The sequence below is a fragment of the Westerdykella ornata genome (genome assembly GCF_010094085.1).
Source record: "Westerdykella ornata strain CBS 379.55 unplaced genomic scaffold EI97scaffold_27, whole genome shotgun sequence".
In the NCBI taxonomy this organism is placed as follows: domain Eukaryota; kingdom Fungi; phylum Ascomycota; class Dothideomycetes; order Pleosporales; family Sporormiaceae; genus Westerdykella; species Westerdykella ornata.
Window position 1 is genome coordinate 63,727 of NW_022986877.1, and position 23,277 is coordinate 87,003.

Sequence of the window (23,277 nt, forward strand, 5' to 3'; positions counted from 1 at the left end):
TATTTTCCATTTGTGCAGTGTGAATAACTTGTGGGTTGCCATTAGCATGCCAGCATGCATTGCCAGACGTACGATTCAATCAAGTTGACATCGAGAATTCGCTGCATGCATACGTCGCGCATTAGTTCCCCCAGCTAGAAACGAGATGAATGCGAATGATGGGATGACAGGAGACAGAAACCACCCAACGCTATGCATCCCACCACTTTGGAACGCCCCGCCAAAGACAAACAAAACGCCGGAGACCAAAAACATGCCAGAAGCAAAAACACATCAGACACAATACGATTACATCCAGAACAACGGCATGAGGAGACACCATAATCCTTTCCTCATCGTCTTTGATTTACATGCCAAACCATCCACCTCTTTAGGGCATCATACACGACTGACTCTCTTTTCGTCCGCCTCACACCCTCAATGGCGCAGGAAACGCAGACAAGCGCACTTCGGACATTGCATACCCGGGCCTCCACGCAGGATGGATATCACTGATGCCCGTGCTGGAGTGTCGAACATTGAACCCTGGATCCTGGTGCGCAGGCGGAGGCACCGGAACCGCAACCGCCACCGTCGACCTCGGCGCCGCATCGACAACGTACGACACGCCATCATCGGAGACATAGCTGGGTGGTCTGGGGCCCGGCTCTTCCTCACTCTGCTGCGCGGCCGTCGCAGTAACAGCAGGGGCATTCGAGTTGTTTAGATGAAGCGATAGGCGTGAATGGCGATGACTAGGCGGGACATCCTCGACGCGCTGCCAATGCAGCAGATTCGGATCGACCCGTACACTACTCCTCCACAGACCATACGCGGGCGGCGGCGGCGGCGGACCGGATTTCTCGCCCTCCTTCCCCTCCTCCTGCCCGTCATCTCCTTCTGCGCCGTCACCACGCATGCCATCGAGCCTGAGTCCGTGGCCGGCGCCGAACTCCTCGTCCCGTGCGACGTGCACGCGGATCGGGCGGATAGGGTGGAAGCCGTCGGGCCCCGTCATGCTGGGGATGCAAGGGGTGAGGGATTCGTCTGGCGGGTGCAGGGCGAGCATGAAGAGGCGGATGAGGGCGTGGGCGAAGAAGATGGTGATGGCGAGGAGGAGAATGATGAAGAGGATGTGGAGTTCTTGGCCGAGAGGCGCGGTGGTGGGGCGCGTGAGGGCGAGGGCGAGATCTAGATGATGGGGAAAGAAAGATGTTAGTGTTTGCTTTTGGTTTTCCTTTTCGTTTTTGGGAAAAAAGGGGGGAAGAAGGGAAAGGGTGTGAGCGTGACGGGGGGAAACTTACAAACCGCCAAAACCGTTAATAGGAAGAGCCCTGATATCAGACAGGACATGAGTTTGCTTCTCGCTGCCCCGGTCCCTACGAAGCCTAGACAGAGATTCCGCTGTTCCTGCCGCTTGCGCCGCACCCAGTGCGTATACTTGTGTTTTGGCTTCCTCTTCTTGCGCTCCCCGTGATGGCGATGGCCCTGATGGTGGTGATGATGGCGGCGTCGATGGCGGCGTCGCCGCCCGTGGACTTCCTCCTGCAGTTGCTGCGTCTCGGGGTCCAGGCTGGAGCCTCGGGTATGGCTGGGTAGCAGATCAGGCAGAGAAACGTCCGCGGGATGGCGATCAGGAAGTGCGGTTTCCGGGAGCGGGGGCACGTTCGGGACATCCTGATAGTTCTCGAACGGCCCTATGGTCCGCATGTACGAACCAGCGGTGTGCTGGGGTCGAAGTGGAGATCGCGAGTCGTGAGATATGCGAGGGTCGTTGTTGTCTGTTACGATGATTGGGGTGGGAGGATACTGGGAGCGGCGGAGGAAGCCTAGGAAGGGGCTTCTGTGTTTGGAGGGCTTTGGTGAATTCGCGGTGTCCGGGACAACCGGGGAGGAGGAGTAGATGGAGGAACCATTGATAATGGAGCGAACATTGGAGTGGAGGGCGCCGAGTCGGGAAGATGTTTGGGAGGCGGGAGAATCGTTTGGTGGTGGTGGAGCGTGGTGCTCGTCTGGTCGGGGTGTCCTGAGGAAGTAGGACAGTGAAGGCATGCTGGACATATGCCTTGCCTCGGCTTGTGAAGTAATAGAAGAGGAAATAGAAAAGTCGCAATAATAGGTGGTGGGTATAAAACTAATTTGGGGAAACCAGTCCAACTCTTTCGCAATTGCAAGCGTGCCCTTCTTCTTATATTATTGTAGTACTGTCGAACGTCCCTAGAAGTCGGACTTTTGTGATTAATTTCTTCGCGAAAGGAAAATCTTGGACGAATGAATGACAAGGAAATACAGGCCATGCAGGAGTGGGCCAGCGTGGTCCTCAGATGGCGGCCAGGAATCGGAGGTGTGTAAGTAGGTTGACTGGGAATTATTCCACCTCAAGAACTAGGCATGCATGTCAAGACCAGGACAACGAAAGGAACCGTGCTCGAAAGGGAAAAGGTAGACCGGAAGGGAAACGCTGTATAGGGCTGGGAACCGCACTTGTGGTTGAGAAGGAAGCGTAGATGGGGAGGTGGTCCACCTCGCGGCCAAACGAACGAAGAGAAGAAGAGAAGGACCAAACTGGTGGTTGGAAGCACCGCTGCCAATGAATACGACTGAAGACAGAAAATATGGGAGAAGGTTCGTCACACCAAGGGGCCTGCAAGGACGGCCGCCCGTCGTAAGGCATTGAACGCCAGGACCGACTCTGCTACAGGGCGCGTATCATGATGGGCGATGAAACAGAGGGGTAGAAAAGCCCCCTCCTAACGCAGGAGCCACAGCCGCATCCACAATCACTCTACGCGCATGTTTGAACAGGTCGCACGAGAATCTGGGGCCAAATGTGCAGCTTGGAAAGAGGTGTCAAAGTCCTCGACGGCCGTCGTGATGATTGGTGGTGGGTTGGTGGTGTGTGGTGCTGAAAAGGGTTCCGAGGTTCCCCCGGAACACGGAGGGCCAATCACTCTGGTAAAACTGCCCCTTACCTGCGACAAGCTCGCTGCAACACCTCACTAAGCTTGTAACGAGTACATAAAAGAGCATGAAGCTGGAGATTGTTCATGTCAAATTCTCTGCCTCTTGCTGTTCCGCAACTGGACTTGCGTCGTCGTTGCGCAGCACATCATCGATAACACCCGCCCTTCGTCAACCCTCATGGGGAATGCGCGATGATAATGCCCATCTGAGTCTCTCGGCGCGCTGAGACGTCGCCTCCTGGAATAGGACCATTTGTGGCGACTGCGTGCTTCAGTACGAAGCTCCTAGTGTCTCCCTCGATGTCGCTTCCCGCTTCTGGGAACTTGTTCTGAACTGTGGCCCTGCAGCCAAACGTTGCCCTCTCCTCCTTCACTTACCCAGCTCTCCTAACAGGAGGGTGCGATCCGACGAGGCAGACAACACTGTGAGTTATATCATCAGCCCCAGTCCGGTATATGCATCTGCATACACATCCTCTGGTCCAGTGTCGAAAAGAGGGGCATTAAAAAAAGAATTGGCAATATGAGTGAAAACCACTTACACAACGATTCGTCGGCGGGAGAGAAGCGAACATCGTTCACTGCGCCACGGTGTCCGGGCAGCTTGCTCAACAGCTTGCCACTGCCAGCGTCCCAGATAGCGACCGTCTGATCGCCACTTCCGGCAGCAATCTTCCGGCCCTTTGGATCCCAACTCGCTTTGAAAAGGTTGCGCTCTTGCCCCGTGGGAGCCCCGTCATATGTGCGAATTCGTCGGTCCGCCGGCGCAAAAGGTCTAACGTCCCAGGTGCGAACGGTGGAATCATGTGCGTTCGACAGCAGTGTCATGTTGTCCGGTGACAATTGTAACGAAGTGACGGTGTCGGTGTGCCCAAGTAATGAGTATATCACCTCCTCCTTGCGCAAGTCCCACACTTTGATGTCGTTGTCAATTCCTCCCGTGAAGAGCTCGTTTCCGGCTTCCGAGAGTGCAATTGCCGTGATGGGAAAGGGCGTCTCGATGAACTTCACAGCTTCTTTCGTTCTCGGGTCCCAGAGCTGGCACGTTGTTAGAAGGGGTCCCGTCTGCATGCTTGTTCAACGTTGACGTACTCCGATGTACCCGTCGTCCGAACCGCTCACGAGCATTTCTTCCCCGCGCTTGCTGACATCCATGCAATTAATGACCTCCTCATGCCCAGGGTGTCTCCGTATCCTCTCGCCCGTTTCAACGTCCCAGCTGGCCAGAGTCATGTCAGCCGAGGCCGAGAACAACACTTTGGAATCTCGCGACCAGTGGAGATCCAGGATGGCTTGCTTGTGGCCTGGCAACAGTCCGTAATTCTCGCAAGCGCCGCTCGAGTGCCAGAGTACTGTACGGTCAGATGTAGTAATCGGTGAGGAGTGCGTTCGACGTACATATGGAGCGGTCCATCGCGCCCGAAGCTATGAATTGACCAGTGGGATCAAATCGCGCCGCGAATACCTCTCCAGTGTGACCTAAAACTCGTCAGATATCTGATGGCAAAGTATACGCGTGAACTGACCTTGAAGCTCCATGATCGGCGCCTGAAGTCCACCCCTTCCCTGCTGCTTCGAGTGAGCATATGCGGCTTCATTCAATGCTAGCAGAAAACCTACAGCTTGTATAAGAGCTCCATTTTCGCCTGCTCTATTGACCACTGACAATGCTGAGCCTTCCGTGTCCGCTTTTGCGCGCTTGACAAGTTGCGACGAGCCGAAGGAATTGGCGGCGGGTCGCTTTTCTCCAGACATGATGCGCAACAGTATTGGCTTGGATAGGCTTCGAAAAGCGCAGTCTGTCGTTGACTGCTCGGGGCTTCGCCAATGCACGGGAAGGGCTGCTAGGTGCTGCAAAGACTGGGTCAGGGAAGACTTTCGCGTTCTTGATTCCTGCGGTGGCTGCGGAGTTATGTGCTGCTGTATGGAGTAGTCTACCTATTCTCTACGGTTAACTTCGAAGTTCGCGCCAGATCCCAGCCGCGTCTGCCAAGAATGACGTGAACTAACCAACCACGGATTAGCGCAACTTCGTCACAGAACCCAAGCTTCTTTCCCCCCTTGCCCGTCGACTTTACACAACTGAACCGCTATCCAGCTCTGTTTCGACCGTTGCATCCGCGATCACATTCACGCTTGGGGGTCAAGCCCCGGACTTTCCTTGCCTCTTGAGACTGAGGTATGGCTTCCACAAAAGCGGCCCGTCTGGGTGAGGAGTGAGCGTTGCAACCAATCAATGGTCCCTCGCATACCGTGCTGACAGTTCATAGAGTATGGAAGTAAGTTCGCGATTCGAATCCTCAAAACTCCTGCAACTCTAGATGATTGATTGTCCCCAGGACGCGCGTAGACAAAGTCAGCGCCGAGCTGGTCACCCTGACCTATGGCACCATTGTCGTTCAGCTATGTAAAGACTACGAATACGACTACCCGGAGGTCAACAAGCAGCTGGATAGGATGGGCTACAACATCGGACTACGGTTGATCGAAGAGTTTCTGGCAAAGTCGAATGCGCCGGCCTGTTCAAACTTCCGTGAAGTAGCCGAGATGATCTCCAAGGTGGGCATTGGATGTATTGTACGTAATATGGGTAGGCGGCCGCTTACACTGGGATGCGCAGGTCGGCTTCAAGATGTTCCTCAACATTACCCCGTCCATCACCAACTGGTCAAGCGACAATAAGCAGTTCTCGCTTGTGTTTGACGAGAATCCCCTAGCCGATTTCGTCGAGCTGCCGGACGATGGTCGCGCGCAGGATGAGCTATGGTTCTCGAATATCCTTGTAGGCGTTTTGCGCGGCGCGTTGGAGATGGTAATGGACATTGAATTGGGCAGCAACGGGGCGAATGCGCTAACTGGGCCACAGGTGCACATGCAGGTAGAAGCACACTTCATCAGCGACGTGCTCCGCGGAAATGACACCACCGAGATGCGGATTTCTTTGGTCCGGTATATCGACGACGAGATGCCCCCCGACGATGAATGAGCGAACATGATGCAAGGTCAGCATAAAGGGTGGTGGAATACCCCGTCCGAGGTTTGGACACACATGGACTGGAGTCGAGGCATGCAACTGGACTGAAGCGACATGTGTGTTTTGGCGCACATATATGAGAGACGACTCAGGCTACCGCTGTGGTAGCCTTAGTGAATACTGCTGAGGTAGTCTCCGTCTCAGCGCGTGGTGATGTGCGCTTCAGCGCGGCTGGGTTGCGGTGTCGGACCTGGATTTCCATCCCATCAGATCTATATTCACATCAGCTCGTGAGCTCAGTGATTGCACAGAGATCATCTGACTTGAGGCGGGCACTGCGGCGTTTGGCTCACAGCTTGTCGACTATATTTGTTGCAGACCTGTACAGATTGAAGGTTGTTGACGTGCACATGTCTGCAAACAGGAATCATGTTGCGTCGCCGACCGCGCGTATAGAGGCCATGGTGAGGTGATGGTTATAGTTGAGGCGCGTTCGTCACGTGATGCACTGGCCCCCTCCCTCTCCTTAGCCTTCTGGAAGGCCTCCCGTCTGCCATCTTCCCACCCAACCCCAACCCCCCAAGTCGCCCCAACCCTCTCCCGTCCCCATTCCCTCCAGCCGTGCCAACGCGGTCCTGCTGATCCTGTCTCGTCGCAGTCGCTCCGCTGCAGCACTCTTCTCTTGCCCTCGCCGCCTTGCGGGGACAACTCTCAGCCCAGGGCCCGCCTGTCCCCAGTCCCCCAGGTGAAGGTGTACTCCTCCTGCCCTACCGCGACGACTCTCTCCGCCTCCCGTCGCTAGACTAGTGCCTTGCGCACCCGTCCCCCGAGGCCCTCCGCCCTACCAGCATCACCACCACCACCCACCACCACCACGCTGCGCTACTGCTGCCTCGCGGCCATCTTCACCCGTCGCTCCCCTCTGCCTCCGTCACGCCACTCCTCCCAGCACCTCCAGCAAACGGCGCGCCCTTCCCTCCTCCACCCCCATCGCTCCCGACGCCTGCGCTCGCCACGGCCTGTTCATGCAGTGATTTGCCTGCCAGGAACAGCGCTGAAGCAGCCCCAACGACCCGCTCTTCCCCCGCCACTTGAATCTCATCGTATCCTCACCGTTAGCTGAAGTGCCACCAGCACACTTCCTGCGCCGATGCAGAACGCGCCGATGCCCGCCATGGGCCCCAACGTGGGAGGCCCAGTTGACGGCACACCCATGATGGCGCACATGGTGCGTCCTGGACCCAAGGAGGACCCGCGCCAGGACCCGCGCGGCCAACTCAATACCTACATCTACGACTATCACCTTCGGAACGGCCATATTCAGGCCGCGAAAGCAATGCTGGACAACAACCTGCAGATGAACCTGCAAACCAAGCCCAAGCAAAGTCCCGGTAGCAGGAATGTCAATGGCGTCGACTCCATGGAGCCCGACGAGGCGGCCGACCTCCCACGGCCTGTTTTGCCCACCGGCCAATGCGTAGACAATTCGTTCCTGATGGACTGGTGGTGCCAGTTCTGGGATATCTTCAGTGCCAGGCGGCCCAGCATGTCGGCGAACCAGAAGGCTGGTCAATATAATCAGCATGTCAGGGTAGGCAGAGCATCTCGTCGAGACGCACCGTCGCTAACTGCCTTAGAATCAAGCCCAGCTGGCAAACGACATGCGCAATCAACGAATCAACATGATGAATCCGCAATATGCCAACATGATGCGCGGCATCCCGAATGGCGTCGATCCGAACCAGTTGAAACGCGCCGCGATGAATAACCGGAATCCGTATGTTCGGACTCCATATGTGTGCAAGTTTGACTAACGTTGTCCAGTAATGGGCCGGTTCCCATGGGCGCCATGCCCATGAACAAGCAGGCAATGCTTCAGTCTGCGCAAATGTCGCGCGATGGCTCGGGCATGGACATGAACGGGCAACGCCCTCAATCCCCAAACTCGACCGACAATGCGCCGTCTCCAAATAAACGGCCTCGGATCGAAGGTGAGCCGTTCGTTTCTGCTGCAGCTCGCCCATTGAATATGCACGTTCATCCAAGGACTCTGTCAGAAGCTGACGATATACTCTTTGCAGGAGGCATGAACGCTGCAGGCATGGCGGGAAACCAGTTCAATGATTTTGGACCGCAGGGGCAGAATATGCAGCCAAAAGCCATAGAGGTATATTCCCAAAACCTGGCCCAACGAACAAGATCAGCCCTGAATAACCATGTGCACGCCCAGGCCATGAACGCTGGCGTACAAGGTTCTCCAATGAACCAGCAAGGACTGGAAGGTCATGATCCCATGTTTGCCGGTAACCCTTCACGTCCGGGAATGCCTGCCCAGCCGGGCCAGAGTGGGGGAAATCATGCGCTTCAAGACTATCAGATGCAACTGATGCTTCTAGAGCAGCAAAACAAGAAGCGCTTGTTGTTGGCAAGGCAAGAGCACGATGGTATTGGCCCTCACGCACAGAATCCGGTTGCCGCTCAAGGTTTCAACAACGCCATGTCACCACAGGGCAACAGGCCAGGCCCCTCACCTAACCCTAATGACATGAAGAGAGGGACACCCAAACTGAACCAGCAGGGCTTGCCGGGCTCGCCGATGCCTGACGCAGCGATGCAACCGCAACGGAACTCTCCTGGTCCTATGAACTTTGACGCCAGTCAGATGCCACCGGGGATGCCTCCGCAATTCGCGCCGGGTTATAATCAGATGCAGATGAGGCCTCCCAGCTCCCATCCTGGCGGTTTCGTCAACGGGCAGCCGCAGCTCACTCCTCAGCAGCAGATGGATATGATGCGGAATGGCGCTATGCAACAGAATGGCGCATGGCGGGCTCCAGGACCACAGGGGATGATGCCCGGCCAGCCTCAGCCCATGGGAGGACCCATGAATAACCCGCAACAGAGGGGCAATATGCCTCCGCCTCCTGCTCCTCAAGCGGGAGAGCAGCCCCGGGCCCAGGAACCTTCTCCACAGCAACCCGCTCAGGCGCCACCAACACCTTCGCAGAGCACCAAGGCGAACCCTAAGAAGAAGCCCACCAAGGACAATAAGGTAACGCAGCGCGATTCCCCTCCTATTTTGAGCAACGTTGATATTGATTGTAGAAGCCCGCCAAAACGAAAGGGGCGAACACAGGTGCAACTCCCGCAGCGTCAGCTGAAGAACCTCCGCCGACACCGACGCCTTCGACACCAATCACGCCGATGCATCCAAAATCCTTTGGCCAAAACGGACAGCAACAGAACCAGCCTGTGCAGGCTCAACCCCCTGCGGCCCCTCAGGCAGCTCCGGCTATGGACAACAATCCGGGTCCCCAATTCACTGGCCTTGCGGATGAGGTAAGTGGTGACCCTTCTCTACCGCACAGCCTGGACTAATTCCCCTGCAGGGCGATCTCACCTTCGACTTCACCAATCTCGGCGATGGTCCGCTGGACAGCTTCGACTTTGACAGTTTTATGCATGTCGAAGATGACACGGGCTTTCTGAACGGGGACACCTTTGGTAACTTTGACGAAGTCCAAACGGCCGACCTCTCCTAAAGGGGCTGGATCGTGTCGCCGTAACATTGGTCTTCTACACTCTCACTTGAATTGCGCTTACGGGTGGTGCTCGACAACGAGCCATATGCACTTGCACAAAGGTTCCGATATTGGGATCACGAATTAGGTCTGGGGGGGCGTTTTCTCTCTTTCTTCTTTCCACGTTTTTCTAGCTTTGACTGGGCTGGCGTTCCTGGGGGTTTGTTCTACGTCTATCCAACCGGTAATTTTGCTTTCACTGTCGCTTTTTGCACGGTTCTTCTCTCTTCCCTTTCGCTCATGGGCATCCGATGTTCGTTTCACCTGTTAATCTCATTTCTCATCGCCCTTTGGAATATCCGATCGACCTCGGGTTTTTCCGATTCGTCGCCTGTTTTGGGGGCTCTCGTTACTGAGTGTGCATGGAGCAGCAGCTGGGGTCGAACTATAAAATGATGATGGTTGGAAGGGGAAAGGGAGAAGAAAGAGGAGAGGAGAGGAGAGAAGAGGGAGATTGCTACTCTTTGAGCAGTCAGTCTGGTTCTTATGGGGTTTTTTCTCAGACAATGTTTCCCTTGGGGGAATATACTGTGGTTTTTTATTTTGTGTGACTTGTTTTGTTTTGTTGTGCTTGCTTAATTGCTTGCTTTATCTAGGGGTTTTTCTTGTCTACATATACCAATTACCAATTTATTCCCTTTTCTTACCTTTCTCCGGGGTGCAAGGTTTGTGGGTGATGCCGTGGAGTGCGTGAGTGAGTGATTTGGGTGAGGGGGTGAGCGATGATGATTGACTGATGTAGCCGCCGTGGTCGTCATCGTCATGCTTGAGCGGTGCCGTATGTGCTGTGCTGTGCTGTGCTGTGTGAATGTTTTGATTTTGATATAAGTGACTGGTTGCCAAAAGTGAGACCTGGTAAATGCCGGCGTCGTCCCTTTCTTCTTATGTACTCTAACAGTGTGCCCCACCCCTAGTTTTCGATCTCTCAGAGATTGCCAGATGATGTAGGGGAATTAAGACGAACGCACTTGTCTACTCTTGCAAGCTTGGTTGGTCGGTACCTAGTCAGTCGAAGGACGTTGGAACCGTAGGAACTCCGGGTATCATGTACATCCACATGCACATGTACCTTCATTCCATCAACGGGAACCGGGTCCGTCGGACCTCCGCTAGAAGTGCAACTCACAGCAAGCAACCAGTAGCTAGTCTAGTCTACTCCACCTCAACAGACACAGACACAGATACCACTCCTTCCCTACAGAAAGGAGGAGAAATCAAGGGCATCCGACCCGAGTTTCAAAGACACAATGATACGATACATTATCATCATTCTCAATCATCCATTCATCGTTGCCTAAGATACCTAGAATCTGAAATCGAAAATTGGAAGAAGAAGCCAGTAGTCGGATTAGCAGTAGTAGATGCAGTCGTAAGCTTCGTAGAAGTAGTATACATGTACAGTTGGTATAAGGTATTGATCCTTGTTTTCCATCAATTTCCTTCCCTCGTGTACCCCTTTGATGTCGATTCCGAGACTAGTAGAGGAAAGGATATGATTCCGTTGTTCTCTCATCTCCTATTCGCACTTCCGCCCCACTCCCATATGCTCGAATCTTCCCCATCCCCAACCTCGTCTTAAGAAGGCCCTCACCTGCTCCTCCTTTCACGCCTCTTTCTCTCCCCTCCCATCACGCCGGCGGCGTCCGCACACTCGGCATCTCCGCCACCCCCTCGGGTACATTCGACGATGCCGTCCCAGCGCCTCCTGCTTGCGGCACATTTGCCCCGGGCGGTCGATAGGGTATATACCTCTCTCCGTCAGTGACATTGCCCGCTCCCGGTGCTGCTCCCGCTCCTACTCCAGCACCAGTCTGCCCATCACGCCTGGGAACAGACGTATCCGGCGCCTCGGCTACGCCCTCAGGCACACCCGCATATCCACCACCATGCTGCTGACCATGAACGACCCCTCCTGCCGCAAACGCACCAGCATTCATCCCAGGCGAATATCCCGGCGGCGCACTCCCCCAACTCGAATTCGGCGTACGTCCATCGGTAACTCCGGTATTCGTAGCGTTCCCACCTCCGACGCCCACCAGATCAGGCGCATACGGCGCTGCTGCCCCCGCCGCAAAGCCCGGTCCCCCGTCTAGTTCCGCTTTTCCCACGATAGTGCTGACGGGTCGACCGGGACCGACGTTTCGGCCCATGAGTTCAGGAACGCCTGGATCCAGAGGAGCAGTAGAGGTGGCATTGGAGTAGTGGCCTGCGAAATGGCGGTTCTTCTCTGTCATACCTGCTGCGCCGGCACCAGTGAGCTTTGCACCTCCCGCGAAGCCCGACGACTCTCCCGAATACGGGTCTAGTGTAGGCGACTCCAGCGGTTTGTGCTCGCCATTCTGCCTCGCTCGCTTCCGCAGCAGCCATGCTAGAATTCCTATGAGAGCTAGAGCTAGTGGTATACCCACCGCACAGCCCACGACGATGGGAATGTTTGATTTCGAGCTCCCATTATTCGAGGTAGGAGACGGGGACGAAGTCGAATGCTCACTCGACGCGGGATCGAGGGTGCGGGTAATGATAATTGTGGAGATGCCCGCGGTGCCGGAGGTGATTGATGTTTCGAGTGAGGTACTGGGGGTTGTCGGCGCGGGCGAGGCAGAGTCCGGGTTTGCTGTCTTGGAGCTTGGGGAGGAGGGAGATTCTGAGGATTTCGGTTTATCGTCACTTGAAGAAGGAGCTGGAGTCTGGCTCGGTTTATCCTTATTTCCATCTTTCTTGCTGGTGGCGATACCTGTGATAGACGCAATATTGGGGACGTCGGAGGCCTGGTTGGAGCCAACGGTGGCGTATGCGCGACCGTCCTGAAGAACGAAGAAGGGGCGTGGCTCGGGAGACTCCTGGCAGCAGTTTACGTTGGTGGCATCGGCGTTGCAGCACCAGTCGTTGTTATGGTTGCTGCATTGGGTAATGGATTCACCACCGCCGGCTCTCATATCTACATGAAAAAAAGAGTTAGCGACGGTTTAATGCTGCATCGATGAAGAAGGCAAATGAGGATGTACGCACCATATGTGCACAAATTCCTCGGACAGCCGTCCGCCTCCCACTTGGGATCGGTGCAGCTATACCGGCCGTACAGATTGTCGGGCGGATAGTGGCAGAGGCCGTTGTCGAGGCACTGCCATTTGTCCGGGCAGCAGGCGGAGCCTTTGGCGGAGCCGCAGGGTTTTTCGGTGTCGGGGGCTTTGTTTCCATTGGGGTAGTCTGCTCGGAGAAGGGTTAACAAATGTATAGTTCTCGAATGTCTACGTGTAATGAGGTGAAGTGAGGTGAGGTGAGGAGGAGCGGCCACGTAACGAGTAAACTGGGCGGACGTACAGCATTGCTGGGCTTGCGCAACTCTCGCGTGGATACTCAAGCCAGCGGCCAGGTACGCTAGTAGGCGTCTAGTCGATATCTGCGATCGAGACATGGTGTGAAGATGTAGATGTGGGTGCGCTTGTGGAGAAAGGCATTGATCGGGGGAAGCAGGTCCCTCGCACCTTACTCTTCCTTCTCCTCTCACTTCGGACTTCAGGTAGAAGAAGAAGCAAGCACGGAAGGAGCGAAAGATTGAAATGAGTAAAGAAGAGAAGCAGGATGTAGTGAAGGGGGAAAACGAAGGAATCCAGGCGTTTGCTACGACGTCGACGTCGTCGGCCGTCGTATCACCTTTTCTCTCGAGCCAATTGCAACGCACACAACTCGTTCTCTGTGTCGCCCTGCGATATGAAGTCACGGTCACGGTGACGCCATTCACCGGCGTACCCTGGTCGCGAGGATAGACAGGCTTGTAACCTTCGACTTTCCAGAAGCGGTAATTTTCTATGCTGCTCTCTTGCAGCCGGGATTCCAAGATGCAAGAGGAATGGATCGAAGGAAGGCAGAGTCAAGTACCGATATGTACTGTTAGATGCAAGACCAGAAAAATATCACAGAAAATCCAAGAAGGAGAGGAAGAAGCAGAAGTAAGAAGAAATGGGACATCAAGGAAATGGTGCAACAAAAATACCACCTCTGGTCTCCCGCACAGCACAAGCTGCGGTAGAATAGCTTCTTCTCCCCCAACACCTGTGTACAACGCCCTCGACCTGCATCCCCGCCATCCTGCTGACGGCACAGGAGTGATACAAGTAGATGGATGCCGACAAACCACAAGGCAGGCTGAGCGCTGCGAGCGACAATAGATGGATCGCTGTGCCTGTCTTGTCTGCAAAACCGGTTCTTCCAAACCCTCCTCAGCCCTGCCAGTCTTGGCCCCCTTACACCTCCCCCATCGCCCGCGCCATATAATAATGTATCTAGTGCATGGGGAGCTGCGCCGTGTGTGCAACCGCCATATCAGCCTGCGAAGTGCCTGCACTCCGGGCTGCCCTCGCCCCCGATACAGATTATGGAAACGGCCTTGCTTCGTCTCATGAAGCGCTGCTGCGCCGGGCTCGTGGCATGCCAGGGGTTACACTATACACAGTAACAAGTATGTTAGGTGGCGGCTGTTTTGTTCCGTCTTGTTTGATCTTCGAAACAACAGAAAATGAAACGAGGCGGTGTTGGGTGAGGTTGCACGTTTGAAGCATTTCAGCATCAGTTTGAAAAGGGTCAGAATAGTGGCTGTGATGTTTACGGTATACTATGTAAGGCGAAACAGTAGTGTGCTACACCAGCCCGTGCATGCCACCAGCCCGTGCACGCCACCAGCCCGTGCACGCGATAGGCGAAAAAGCTATCACTTTCAACACCAAATATCTCCACCAATATGGGTGATATTGATGCAGCTCTTGCAGCGCTGGATGCGCTGAAAGCAGGAGAATCTTTTAGTTATACAGAAATTGCGAAACAGTATGGTGTGCAGTGGTCAACGTTGTCGCGGTGCCACAGAGGGATTACCCAACCAGGTGAGGTGGGCAACCAAAAAAATCGAAATCTCAATACCACGCAGGAATCTAAGCTTCTCAAGTATATCAATAAGCTTTGCGAATGAGGACTACCACCTACACTGGAAATGATACGAAATTTTGGATCAGAAATACCTCAAAAGCCTATGGGCAAAAACTGGGCTTATTGCTTTGTACAGTGCCACAAGGATGAACTCAAAGTCAGTTGGACTGTCGGACTTGATACAACATGCAAAAAAGCTGACTCAGCGTACAAATACTCACTCTATTTCAACCTACTCGAGCGGAAAATCGAGCAATATCAAATTGATGTGCGCTATATTTACACTATGGATGAGAAAGGCTTTCTCATCGAGGTGCTTACCAGGATCAAGAGGGTGTTCTCAAAAGCAAGCTTTGAGGATGGCAAAATACAGTCTATGCTCCAGGATGGCAACCGCAAATGGATTACAATAATAGCATGTATTTGTGCCGATGGTAGCTCTCTCACACCTGTGCTGATATATCAGGCAGCTTCTGGCAAGATCCAGGACACTTGGTTACAAGACTTTAAGCCTTCTCTCCATAAAGCATTTTTTACAGCCTCACCTACTAGATGGACAAACAATAGTATTGGGCTCTCCTGGCTCAAACAAGTATTTGATCATGAGACAAAAGCAAAGGCCAGGCTCTCATATCGATTACTAGTCCTTGATGGGCATGGCTCTCATGTAACAATAGAGTTTATTGAGTTCTACGATGCCAACAAAATACTCCTTGCGATATATCCTACACACTCAACTCATACACTATAACCTCTAGATGTTTGCCTCTTTAAGCCTCTCTCGACTGCTTACACTACAGAACTATCACAACACATGTATAACTCACAAGGACTCTCGTCAATCATCAAAAGAGACTTCTTCAGGCTTTTCTACAAGGCCTAGGATACTGCTTTTCAGTTAGAAACAATCACCAAGGCTTTTGAGTATACTGGGCTAGTGCTCTTCAACCCACAAGTTATACTCACTCGATTCAATAAACAACAAGAATCATGGCCTTCGAGTAGTGAGAGTTCAAGCTCAGTACTCAGTGCTTCTGATTGGAGAAGAATCGAGCGGCTTTTGAGAGAGGTTGTTGATAAAACTTACTCAACACAAGCTCTCAAGCTCAGTGCTACTATCCACTCTATGGCAGCCGAGAATAGTATCTTCAAACATGAGGTTGAGGGCCTTAGAGAGGCCCTACTTAATGAGAAAAAATGCCGCCAGAGGAGTAAACCTCTCCTACTCGAACAACTAGCAGAATACAATGGTGGTGCAGTATTCTACTCTCCTTCCAAAGTTCAAGAGGCACATGACCATCAAACTCAAAAAAATGAGGCAGAGAAGGCTTTACAGCATCAAAAAGATGGGAAAAGTAAGCTCCGATAGCAGAAGAAGGAGGAAAAAGCCACCATGTTAGAGGAGAGGTGCCATATGAGAGTAGCAGCTAAGGAGGCACACCATCAAGAGAAGATCCAAAAAGTCACCCTGCGTGAGGAGGCCTTGATTGCTCGATAAGCCGAAAAACAACTCCAAAACAATATCAAATTGTCCAAAAAGGGCAAGCAAAAGGCCCTCGATCAAGCTCTTGATACTGAGGGTGATATTGTTGAGCTGCTATCAAATATTGATGAGGCTCTTGTAATAGGCACCTCAATGCGCACTCACAGAATACTCTCCCCCCAGCGCTATCACACATAGTTTATCATCATCAAATAGTTTATCAAGCTCAATACAATACTACTCCAAAAAATCTCGTGATAATAACTTTTGTATAGAGCTGTAGAGCCTCAATAGTAGTTGATAGTCTCCTACAAAATTCGTGCACGGACTGGTGGCGTGCACGGGCTGGTGTAGCACACTAAGCTCCAGGGCTCTTGCACGCGACCGAGGGTCTGAAAACGAGCTAGCGTCGAATCCTTCAGACTCATAGATAAATATTGACGACAACCTCACAAAGTGGACATCACCTAATAATGATCACCATGGCAAAACACACAAACACCAAAAGCTCATGGAGACCCATCCATTGTGCAGACATGAATTCAATATACATGCTCTTCATATAATCTGCAGAGAATGTAACCATGTCTTGCTCATCTCTAGCAGTTAAATCACCATAGTCCTGAGAGTCAAACTCAAGGAACATGAACGCCAATGAGCCCTTCGTCGGGCTTTCTTCCGCTCACTGGCCTTATTTCCCGTTATTCCGAATGCCCATCTCTCCTCAGTCCTCGCCTATTCCTCGACCGAGCTTGTCAGCCGACACTCTAGTTGTGCGAGACTAGAGATCCTTGAGTGAGGTTCCGGCTAGCCACACGTCCCGGATTCTGTCAAGACTCGTTAGCTTTCGCCGCTCTCAAGTACGGGGAAGATAGGGGGCCAGCAGTACGTACCTCGGTCTCTATAATCGTCCCCTTCTCCAGGATCTGCGCAATGACCTCTTCCGCCTTGTGCGTGCCAAACTCCGAATTGAGCTGCGCGTCGCTGGCGCCGTCGAAGTTGCCCTGATTCCCTTGCCTATGATTCAACCAACTGTCAGCATTTGCTCTTGAGGGATCCACTTGGATCTTTGTCCGCCTCTCAATGCCAACTCCTAACTCTTGCTTGGGAAGGCCACTCACTTGTGTGTGACGAAGATCTTGAAGCCGTTCACCACCTGTGCCAGCGGTATGCTGCGGTCCTTCAACCAGTCCTTAACTATCTGAGCATTTTCGACGAAGATGAGGTAGTCGTCGCTCTTGCCCCGGTAGTGGACCTTAACCTGGTGTGCGTTTCCGCGAGTCATGATGGAAGTGTTGGAGCTCTGATGGTTTGAATCGTTCGAAGGGGGTGTGGTTCCAGTGATGCGAGGGCTCGTTGGGGTTGAATTCCTAAATAAGCTGCCGTGTAGCTGTTGGGGAGGGGTTTGGTGGGGTTGAGGGAGAGGGAGCTTTTGTAGCTATCTACTGTCCCACGCTTTCCATTGATGAGTTACCTACGTCATCGCCAAGGCTTCTCCTGCTTTCCGCTGGCACAACCATTCAAGAGCCTCATCATTTGATCATTATCAGAGTATTGTTGGGCCGGGTCAGTCATGCCACATGCCCCATGCGTAACAATTCATCGTGCGAGTAATAACTATCTTCATTAATTATCCAATGCGGGTCTCGTCCTCTGTACCCTTCCATCTCTCACCTTTCCTCGCCTGCTGATGACGTCATTACCACTCCCTCAATTCACCTCATCCCATGTACTATCAACAACATGTGAGCTCATGTGCGGAGATGCACCTGGGCACCACCAGGTCGCGCTATTCCCGACTGCCTTGACGTTGAGGAACGCAACAGCCTCCTCCGACCAAAACTAACTCCACACATAAACCCCAACATTAAGGTATGCGCCTGGTAGAACCTGCTCGAATGAAGCTAACACATGTTGGACCCGAAAACCCTTCTCCATAATGCAACCTATGTCTGTCGCAATGCCCGCGGTCCAATTGACTCTTCCCTCGCTCCCTCCCAACATTTAAAATAACACCATTAAAGGGGTTGGTTCAACAAGCACGTATCGGAAGTGCCGAGTTAAATCCAGAACTTGAACATCTGGCTTTTGTTCTTCAAGGCCTTCGTCCGTTGCAAGTCGCCCAAGGCACCCTTCGCAGACAGAGTCCCCCTTGGATCCGTATTCTTTCGTTTCTCGTTCTGCTGTAGCGGGGCTTTGAGTTCTGGCTTGTGAGTTATAGTAGAATCGGATGCGACCGAAGCTGTTCGTGTATTCGCACGGTGGTCTTTATTCGTTCGCGGGTGGTTGGTGAGTTGGGCCGAAAGTCGACGCGCATGCTTGGGTTCATTGCATGGATCCACCTCACCAGTGCGTTGGGGCAGGAATTCAGGATCAGCAGGTGGATTGGCCGTCCAACGCCGGCGCTCTGCTGGCCCTGGGTTCCGAAGCTCGAAATCCGGAAGGACAGACGCTACTGGCGAAGCATGGAAGTCAACACGGACAGGCACAACCCTCCGATCGGTTGACGTCCGTGCTCGGCTATCTGATTTGGTTTTTCGGTGCGTTCGACTCCTGCAGGACTCATCTGAGTATGCATTTTTGATGCTGGATACGCTGGGAGAGCGGCGTGAGAAATTACTTGCAATGCTTGCGACGCTGAGTTTCCGCATGACAGAGTTTGCCGAAGCACGAATCTGGTCTTCAACCCTTCGGTTGCTCATGCCTGGGAAGGGCAGTACATCTTTCGTCCAGACGTCTTCCAGTGCGATTTCGAGCCGAATCCGTTCGGCCCGCCTGGGTGCCAGCGTCGCTATGTGGGTTGTAGAAGTCAGCGATAGCGATCGCGTAACCAGATTTGGCGCAGAAGGGCCCGGATTTTCTGACAACTTCTGCGCCTGGGTGTTTTTGATGATGACCTGGGTTGTGCATGGCTTCTCCCGAAGGGTGACGGAGCGATGGACAGACATACGCCTCACCGTACTGTCTGCATGTCCAAAGACGGGCCCGATAGGCTTGATGTCCAGGGTCAAGGATGAGGATGTATCGTGCTCCGTGGCCTGCGCCTCAACGAAACCATGTGTCTCGCATGCTATCCGTTCCTGCAACTTGCTCTTCCACACCTCCTCTTCCTCAGCGGAGCAGGCACTCAAGATGAGCTCATGGAGCCGGTAGCAATCTTCAAAGATGAGTTTCCACGTGTAGGGCGCGGTATGGCATTGGAGGCCTCTGCCATTATCTGCCTCCTCCACACTGGCATTAGCTAGAGGGATAGAGGCAACCACACTGTATGGCGGAAGGTTACGGTTTGCAGTGGCAAGCAGAACACATGATCTGTACAAGATACAGATCATATATTGACCTGTGACACGCTCAGGAGTCTGATAGGCGACATGCAGAACCCCGCAGACGAGGACATGGCCCAGTGAACGGCAGAAGTGGACTCGGGAAGGGGTCTGTACGATCAGCACAAGCAATCAATTCGTCAGATGTGCTTACTTGAATTGGAAAGTCCAATCGGTCTTGCAATTGCCAGGCTATCTCAAGGAGTTTTCTGGTTTTCGGATCGTCCTTTGCCTTGTTGACCTCGTGAATCGTCTCTTGCAGGCGAAGGACAATCTTTTCCAGTTCCGCATGCGCCTCGGGGTCGTCATACACGGGAGTGTGGCGGCATAGCTCATTGAACAACAAAGGGTACTTGCAGACACGTTGGATCGGCTACTTTGATATTAGCTGACAAAACCATATCTCGTGTGCTGAGACATGCCTTGATTAACAGATCAGAGAAAGCCAGCGCTTTCCGGCTGCCCAAACCACGGTTGTTGTCCGACGTGACTAGTTTTGAAAGTGCTTCGACGCCGCGCTCATATTCATTCCACCCTTGGCTGCTTTTACACATCATGGCGAGATTCTTCGACATAGTGGTCCAATGTGCTCCGTATTCCTCATATGCGAAAAAGCGGCTCATATGGGCATTGAAGACTTTGGCAATATTTCCAGCAGTCTGAGTATCTAGTATCAACGCTTGAGACCGCTTATCAGGTGGTCTTCCAAGCTCCAAAGAATGTCTCAATCTCTGAGTTGCGTTAGGTTCGGCAAGCTTCACAGGGATCAAATCCACACTGTGGAACCGGATGTGCTTGGGTCTTGCAGCTGGATATGTCTCCCGCTGGACCACACTCTGTGTAAAGTCCGCATGAGGCACAACGCGATGAAGCTCGCGAAGAAGGTCTTGATGCAATTGCAGGATCTGATTGATGTTGTGCTGGATACATGTGCGCGCCCTGCTTGATATAGCAGGAATGGTGCTCACAAGTGTGAAGTAGTCCTAGATGAAGACCATTAGTTCTCGGTGCGAAAAGCTCTCCGAGATATCGAGAGAAAACTTACATTGGACAGGGTCTTCAAGTCGGCAACGTAGCTTTCCTCGGAAGAGACGATTTCTTCCACGATTTGACGACGCTGCAGTGATCGCAGCCAAGCATCTTCATCCAGCGTCGTGCCAAGGTTCGTAGCAGTGCTGTCTGTCGACCTGCGTATTTCAGGTAGCGTGCCCGCTCTCGTCCTTGAACAGGGTTTATTCTGGACGCTAGTTCGCTCCGAGGCCGTGGTGATGCTTGCTCCTGAAACAGTCAAAGACGCTGTCTTCACCCTCGTAACAAACCCAAGGGACGAGGAGGCAGAATCCGAGTACGTAGGGTGTGATTCAGCGGATTGCACTGAAGTGGACCGATCCAGAGGATAAACACCAGAGTCGTCATGGAATGAAGAGATGATAGAACTCGCGTCTTGATATAGATGACGCCTCCGTAATATGCTCATCCATCGTCGGAATGGAGGGGCGCCCGAGATCTCCGGCGGACGCTCCGGCTCAGGTCCAATTCCGAGAATCGGATCCTGAGGGTTGCGATCATCGGGCAAAGGAATCTGCGCCGTGTCATGGCTTGTGGACGTTGCACAGCGGGCAACGGATGGCTCTACCCGGTATGTGGTCCGGTGTGATTGGCCTGCAGGGCCTGTGTTCCTAGTGTCAACCCCTCGATCCGGGCTGTCGTGACTGAGGTCGAGCAGGGAGGGGGAGGTTAGGAGAGGTGGAGTGTTTTCCCTGCCAGCCGGCCATTCCCCTGACCCAATGGCCGCAATTGTAAACAGCGAACACGCTGAGAGGTTTCTTGAGGTGATGGCGCGAAGGGTGCCAATGGCATCGTCCTTGAGCGATGTCAACGAATGGTTGTCGCTGAAGGAACGCTTGAACGGGCCCTGGGTTGGGAGTGACAGCACCGAAGCCATGGTGCAGTGTGGTGAGTGAAGCGTACTCGGAGGCGGCTCAAATACTGCTGTGGGTATGGGAGAATGGAAGCGGCATGGGAGACTAATATGACTGAGGGCCGCAAACAGGGCGGGTCGAAGTAGGACGACGAAGCATAGCTACAGAGAGGTTGTCGACGATGCACGATGCTGGAGGAGGGGGGGCAGACTAGGAAGCGCCGCGTGCACAGAATCTGGCACGGTGAGATCTTGGAAGGCGTGGGAGAGGTGTAGGGAAGCCGCAGATGGGTACGCAAAGATGCAGAGCGAAGGAGAGGGACAGCAACGGACCTACAGCCTACACAACACAGGAGGAGAGCACGAAAGAAGCTGTTCATGGCAGGCATGGGCTGTCGAGGAATTTGCTGGACGAGGCGAAGGCGTGGCTTGAGAGTATCACAGAAGCGCTGCAGGATCGTGGAGAGGTGTACGCAAGCGGCGCCGAGGGGAGACGCTGCGGGTGCCATTTTGCAGTTATCGCTGCCGTGGACGGACTCGACGACAAGTGTCGCCCATGGTAGCTGCGACGACGCATCGCCGGAAGCCGTCGGGCCATGTACGATTCGACTTGCGGAAAGGGCGTGCGCACCAGTTTTCGTTGACCATTCTGATGGATATGGGTTGAGTACTGAGGTTCAGCGAAGTGGGCATTACGTCGCCAAGACCAGCCACCACAGCCATCGCGGATGCTGACATAATGAGACGAGTGGCCGGTCTAGGTCTCTTATTGGCCAGCAGCTGTCCGCACTGCGCTATACCATTGTAACCATAGTAGACCCCGCGTCGAGGTGCACGCAGTGCAAGGTAAAGTAGTAGCTCAGGTAGCTTGCACAGCTTCTCTTCTTCACCGCACTGTCTCAGATCCCACCTCTGCATTCCAATCTACATGGACGACATCCATGCACCGACCGTTTACTCGGGGCCCACCTCCGGTGGCTACTCCAACGGCATCTCCAAGGACCAGTTGTCGTTGCGGGAGCTCATGGCTGAAAAGGATCGAGTAGAGGCCGAGCTCAAAGCGCTAGGAAAGGTGCTTGATTCGGTACGAAGCCACTAAGCCTCAATCGCCTCGTCCAACATTGAGACTGACAGGACTCATAGCACGGTGTCAACATGACCACTTCCCTCACTACATTCGACGGCTTCCCGCGAAGTGATATCGACGTTGCGCAAAGTATGCGGCTGTCAACCCACCTGCTGCTTCGCCACTGACACCTTGGGCGCAGTTCGGACCACTAGAGCGCGGATAATACGACTGAAAAACGACTACAAGGACTTGATGTCGCGCATCGAAGTTGGCCTCCACGAGCACCACGCCCGCCTTCAGGCAGCGGAGGCGCAAAACACCGCTACGGCCATACCTACATCGACCAGCAGCACCTCGGCCGCTTCCTTAGAGCCCCCCTTCGCCAAAGTCAACAGCGTTATATCTGGTAGCCCTGCTGACTCGGCAGGGCTCAGAGTGGGCGATACGATAACCAAGTTTGGTTGGGTGGATTGGACGAACCATAACAACCTTGCCAGAGTGGCCGAAGCTGTTGCGCAGAACGAAGGCGTGAGTTGTCCTTGCTGCCCGTCATGTTGCCTGCACCGCTGATTTCTTCACAGCTCCCCATCACCATCAAGGTCTTGCGACCCAGCACCACCGGTGGGTCAGCCCAACCCCTACAAATGCAGCTGACACCGAGACGCAATTGGGGAGGCCGAGGCTTACTGGGTTGCCATCTGCTTCCATTGTAGTCGACCAGGGTCGGGCGTTGTTAATCGAACAGCAAAGTCGTTTGCTGCGTTGGCGTGCATGGAATGGAGCAACAGGTTTCTGATGACAAAAGGCATGATATCCAGGCGTTACGGGCTGATTTCTAGAGTCGGCTCCTTTATTCAAATGTTGGGCTCGCATGGATTGGAAAATTGTCTCCGTCGTGTCGCTGAAACGAAGAGTGCACCTTTGTCTCGATCGTTGTTCGGTGTTTGCCTGCCAGGTTCCAAGGTTGCTTCCTGCCTGGGTTGTAGCCTGCTCACGTGATTTCTTGGCAACCAAGCCTCACCGCTGGGACCCATAAAAACATCATCCTTTGCCCCACGACCGCC

At 53.6% G+C, this 23,277-nt stretch overlaps 8 protein-coding genes across 8 annotated transcripts; 3 read left to right on the forward strand and 5 right to left on the reverse strand.

The window, feature by feature from the left end:
• Positions 1-7: 7 nt before the first annotated feature.
• EI97DRAFT_155894 (uncharacterized protein) lies at positions 8-2,171 on the reverse strand. Its single transcript, XM_033793293.1, has 2 exons — positions 1,284-2,171; positions 8-1,170 (listed from the first exon to the last, which is right to left on the reverse strand). The coding sequence occupies exons 1-2, from the start codon at positions 2,038-2,040 to the stop codon at positions 410-412; spliced, it is 1,518 nt and encodes a 505-aa protein (XP_033650931.1). The 5' UTR covers positions 2,041-2,171; the 3' UTR covers positions 8-409.
• A 1,069-nt stretch (positions 2,172-3,240) lies between these two features.
• Positions 3,241-4,981, reverse strand: EI97DRAFT_155914 (cell cycle control protein-like protein cwf17). The gene is made up of 7 exons (XM_033793294.1): positions 4,953-4,981; positions 4,563-4,880; positions 4,469-4,511; positions 4,341-4,421; positions 4,035-4,294; positions 3,485-3,980; positions 3,241-3,365 (listed from the first exon to the last, which is right to left on the reverse strand). The coding sequence occupies exons 2-7, from the start codon at positions 4,695-4,697 to the stop codon at positions 3,313-3,315; spliced, it is 1,068 nt and encodes a 355-aa protein (XP_033650932.1). The 5' UTR covers positions 4,698-4,880; positions 4,953-4,981; the 3' UTR covers positions 3,241-3,312.
• A 142-nt stretch (positions 4,982-5,123) lies between these two features.
• Positions 5,124-6,363, forward strand: EI97DRAFT_469587 (trafficking protein-like protein particle complex subunit 3; the record flags this gene model as incomplete). The annotated part of the gene is made up of 5 exons (XM_033801717.1): positions 5,124-5,158; positions 5,213-5,221; positions 5,282-5,501; positions 5,563-5,754; positions 5,809-6,363. 5 exons carry the CDS (start codon positions 5,124-5,126, stop codon positions 5,926-5,928), a joined length of 576 nt encoding a protein of 191 aa, XP_033650933.1. The 3' UTR covers positions 5,929-6,363.
• Positions 6,364-7,090: 727 nt separating this feature from the next.
• Positions 7,091-9,458, forward strand: EI97DRAFT_444924 (uncharacterized protein; the record flags this gene model as incomplete). The annotated part of the gene is made up of 5 exons (XM_033799931.1): positions 7,091-7,507; positions 7,566-7,693; positions 7,741-8,968; positions 9,022-9,255; positions 9,306-9,458. 5 exons carry the CDS (start codon positions 7,091-7,093, stop codon positions 9,456-9,458), a joined length of 2,160 nt encoding a protein of 719 aa, XP_033650934.1.
• Positions 9,459-11,125: 1,667 nt separating this feature from the next.
• Positions 11,126-12,912, reverse strand: EI97DRAFT_444925 (uncharacterized protein; the record flags this gene model as incomplete). The annotated part of the gene is made up of 2 exons (XM_033799932.1): positions 11,126-12,435; positions 12,507-12,912. 2 exons carry the CDS (start codon positions 12,910-12,912, stop codon positions 11,126-11,128), a joined length of 1,716 nt encoding a protein of 571 aa, XP_033650935.1.
• A 3,755-nt stretch (positions 12,913-16,667) lies between these two features.
• On the reverse strand, positions 16,668-17,185 carry EI97DRAFT_444926 (shwachman-Bodian-diamond syndrome protein; the record flags this gene model as incomplete). The annotated part of the gene is made up of 3 exons (XM_033799933.1): positions 16,668-16,727; positions 16,794-16,917; positions 17,022-17,185. The coding sequence occupies 3 exons, from the start codon at positions 17,183-17,185 to the stop codon at positions 16,668-16,670; spliced, it is 348 nt and encodes a 115-aa protein (XP_033650936.1).
• A 447-nt stretch (positions 17,186-17,632) lies between these two features.
• On the reverse strand, positions 17,633-21,601 carry EI97DRAFT_436053 (uncharacterized protein). Its single transcript, XM_033799011.1, has 5 exons — positions 21,478-21,601; positions 20,269-21,380; positions 19,646-20,206; positions 19,378-19,596; positions 17,633-19,334 (listed from the first exon to the last, which is right to left on the reverse strand). The coding sequence occupies exons 2-5, from the start codon at positions 21,166-21,168 to the stop codon at positions 17,961-17,963; spliced, it is 3,054 nt and encodes a 1,017-aa protein (XP_033650937.1). The 5' UTR covers positions 21,169-21,380; positions 21,478-21,601; the 3' UTR covers positions 17,633-17,960.
• A 357-nt stretch (positions 21,602-21,958) lies between these two features.
• EI97DRAFT_436054 (26S proteasome non-ATPase regulatory subunit 9) lies at positions 21,959-23,119 on the forward strand. The gene is made up of 4 exons (XM_033799012.1): positions 21,959-22,228; positions 22,288-22,360; positions 22,413-22,741; positions 22,795-23,119. Exons 1-4 carry the CDS (start codon positions 22,073-22,075, stop codon positions 22,924-22,926), a joined length of 690 nt encoding a protein of 229 aa, XP_033650938.1. The 5' UTR covers positions 21,959-22,072; the 3' UTR covers positions 22,927-23,119.
• The last annotated feature ends 158 nt before the right edge of the window (positions 23,120-23,277 follow it).

Coding starts and splice junctions, on each gene's coding strand:
- EI97DRAFT_155894 (XM_033793293.1), bottom strand. CDS start 2,040: ATGTCCAGCATGCCTTCACTGTCCTACTTCCTCAGGACACCCCGACCA. Junction 1,171..1,283: donor ATTAACGGTTTTGGCGGTTT/GTAAGTTTCCCC, acceptor CCCATCATCTAG/ATCTCGCCCTCGCCCTCACG.
- EI97DRAFT_155914 (XM_033793294.1), bottom strand. CDS start 4,697: ATGTCTGGAGAAAAGCGACCCGCCGCCAATTCCTTCGGCTCGTCGCAA. Junction 4,295..4,340: donor CGCGATGGACCGCTCCATAT/GTACGTCGAACG, acceptor CTGACCGTACAG/TACTCTGGCACTCGAGCGGC. Junction 3,981..4,034: donor CGGACGACGGGTACATCGGA/GTACGTCAACGT, acceptor ACAACGTGCCAG/CTCTGGGACCCGAGAACGAA.
- EI97DRAFT_436053 (XM_033799011.1), bottom strand. CDS start 21,168: ATGGCTTCGGTGCTGTCACTCCCAACCCAGGGCCCGTTCAAGCGTTCC. Junction 20,207..20,268: donor ACTTGAAGACCCTGTCCAAT/GTAAGTTTTCTC, acceptor GTCTTCATCTAG/GACTACTTCACACTTGTGAG. Junction 19,335..19,377: donor GATTGGACTTTCCAATTCAA/GTAAGCACATCT, acceptor CTGATCGTACAG/ACCCCTTCCCGAGTCCACTT.
- EI97DRAFT_436054 (XM_033799012.1), top strand. CDS start 22,073: ATGGACGACATCCATGCACCGACCGTTTACTCGGGGCCCACCTCCGGT. Junction 22,361..22,412: donor TGATATCGACGTTGCGCAAA/GTATGCGGCTGT, acceptor CCTTGGGCGCAG/TTCGGACCACTAGAGCGCGG. Junction 22,742..22,794: donor CTGTTGCGCAGAACGAAGGC/GTGAGTTGTCCT, acceptor ATTTCTTCACAG/CTCCCCATCACCATCAAGGT.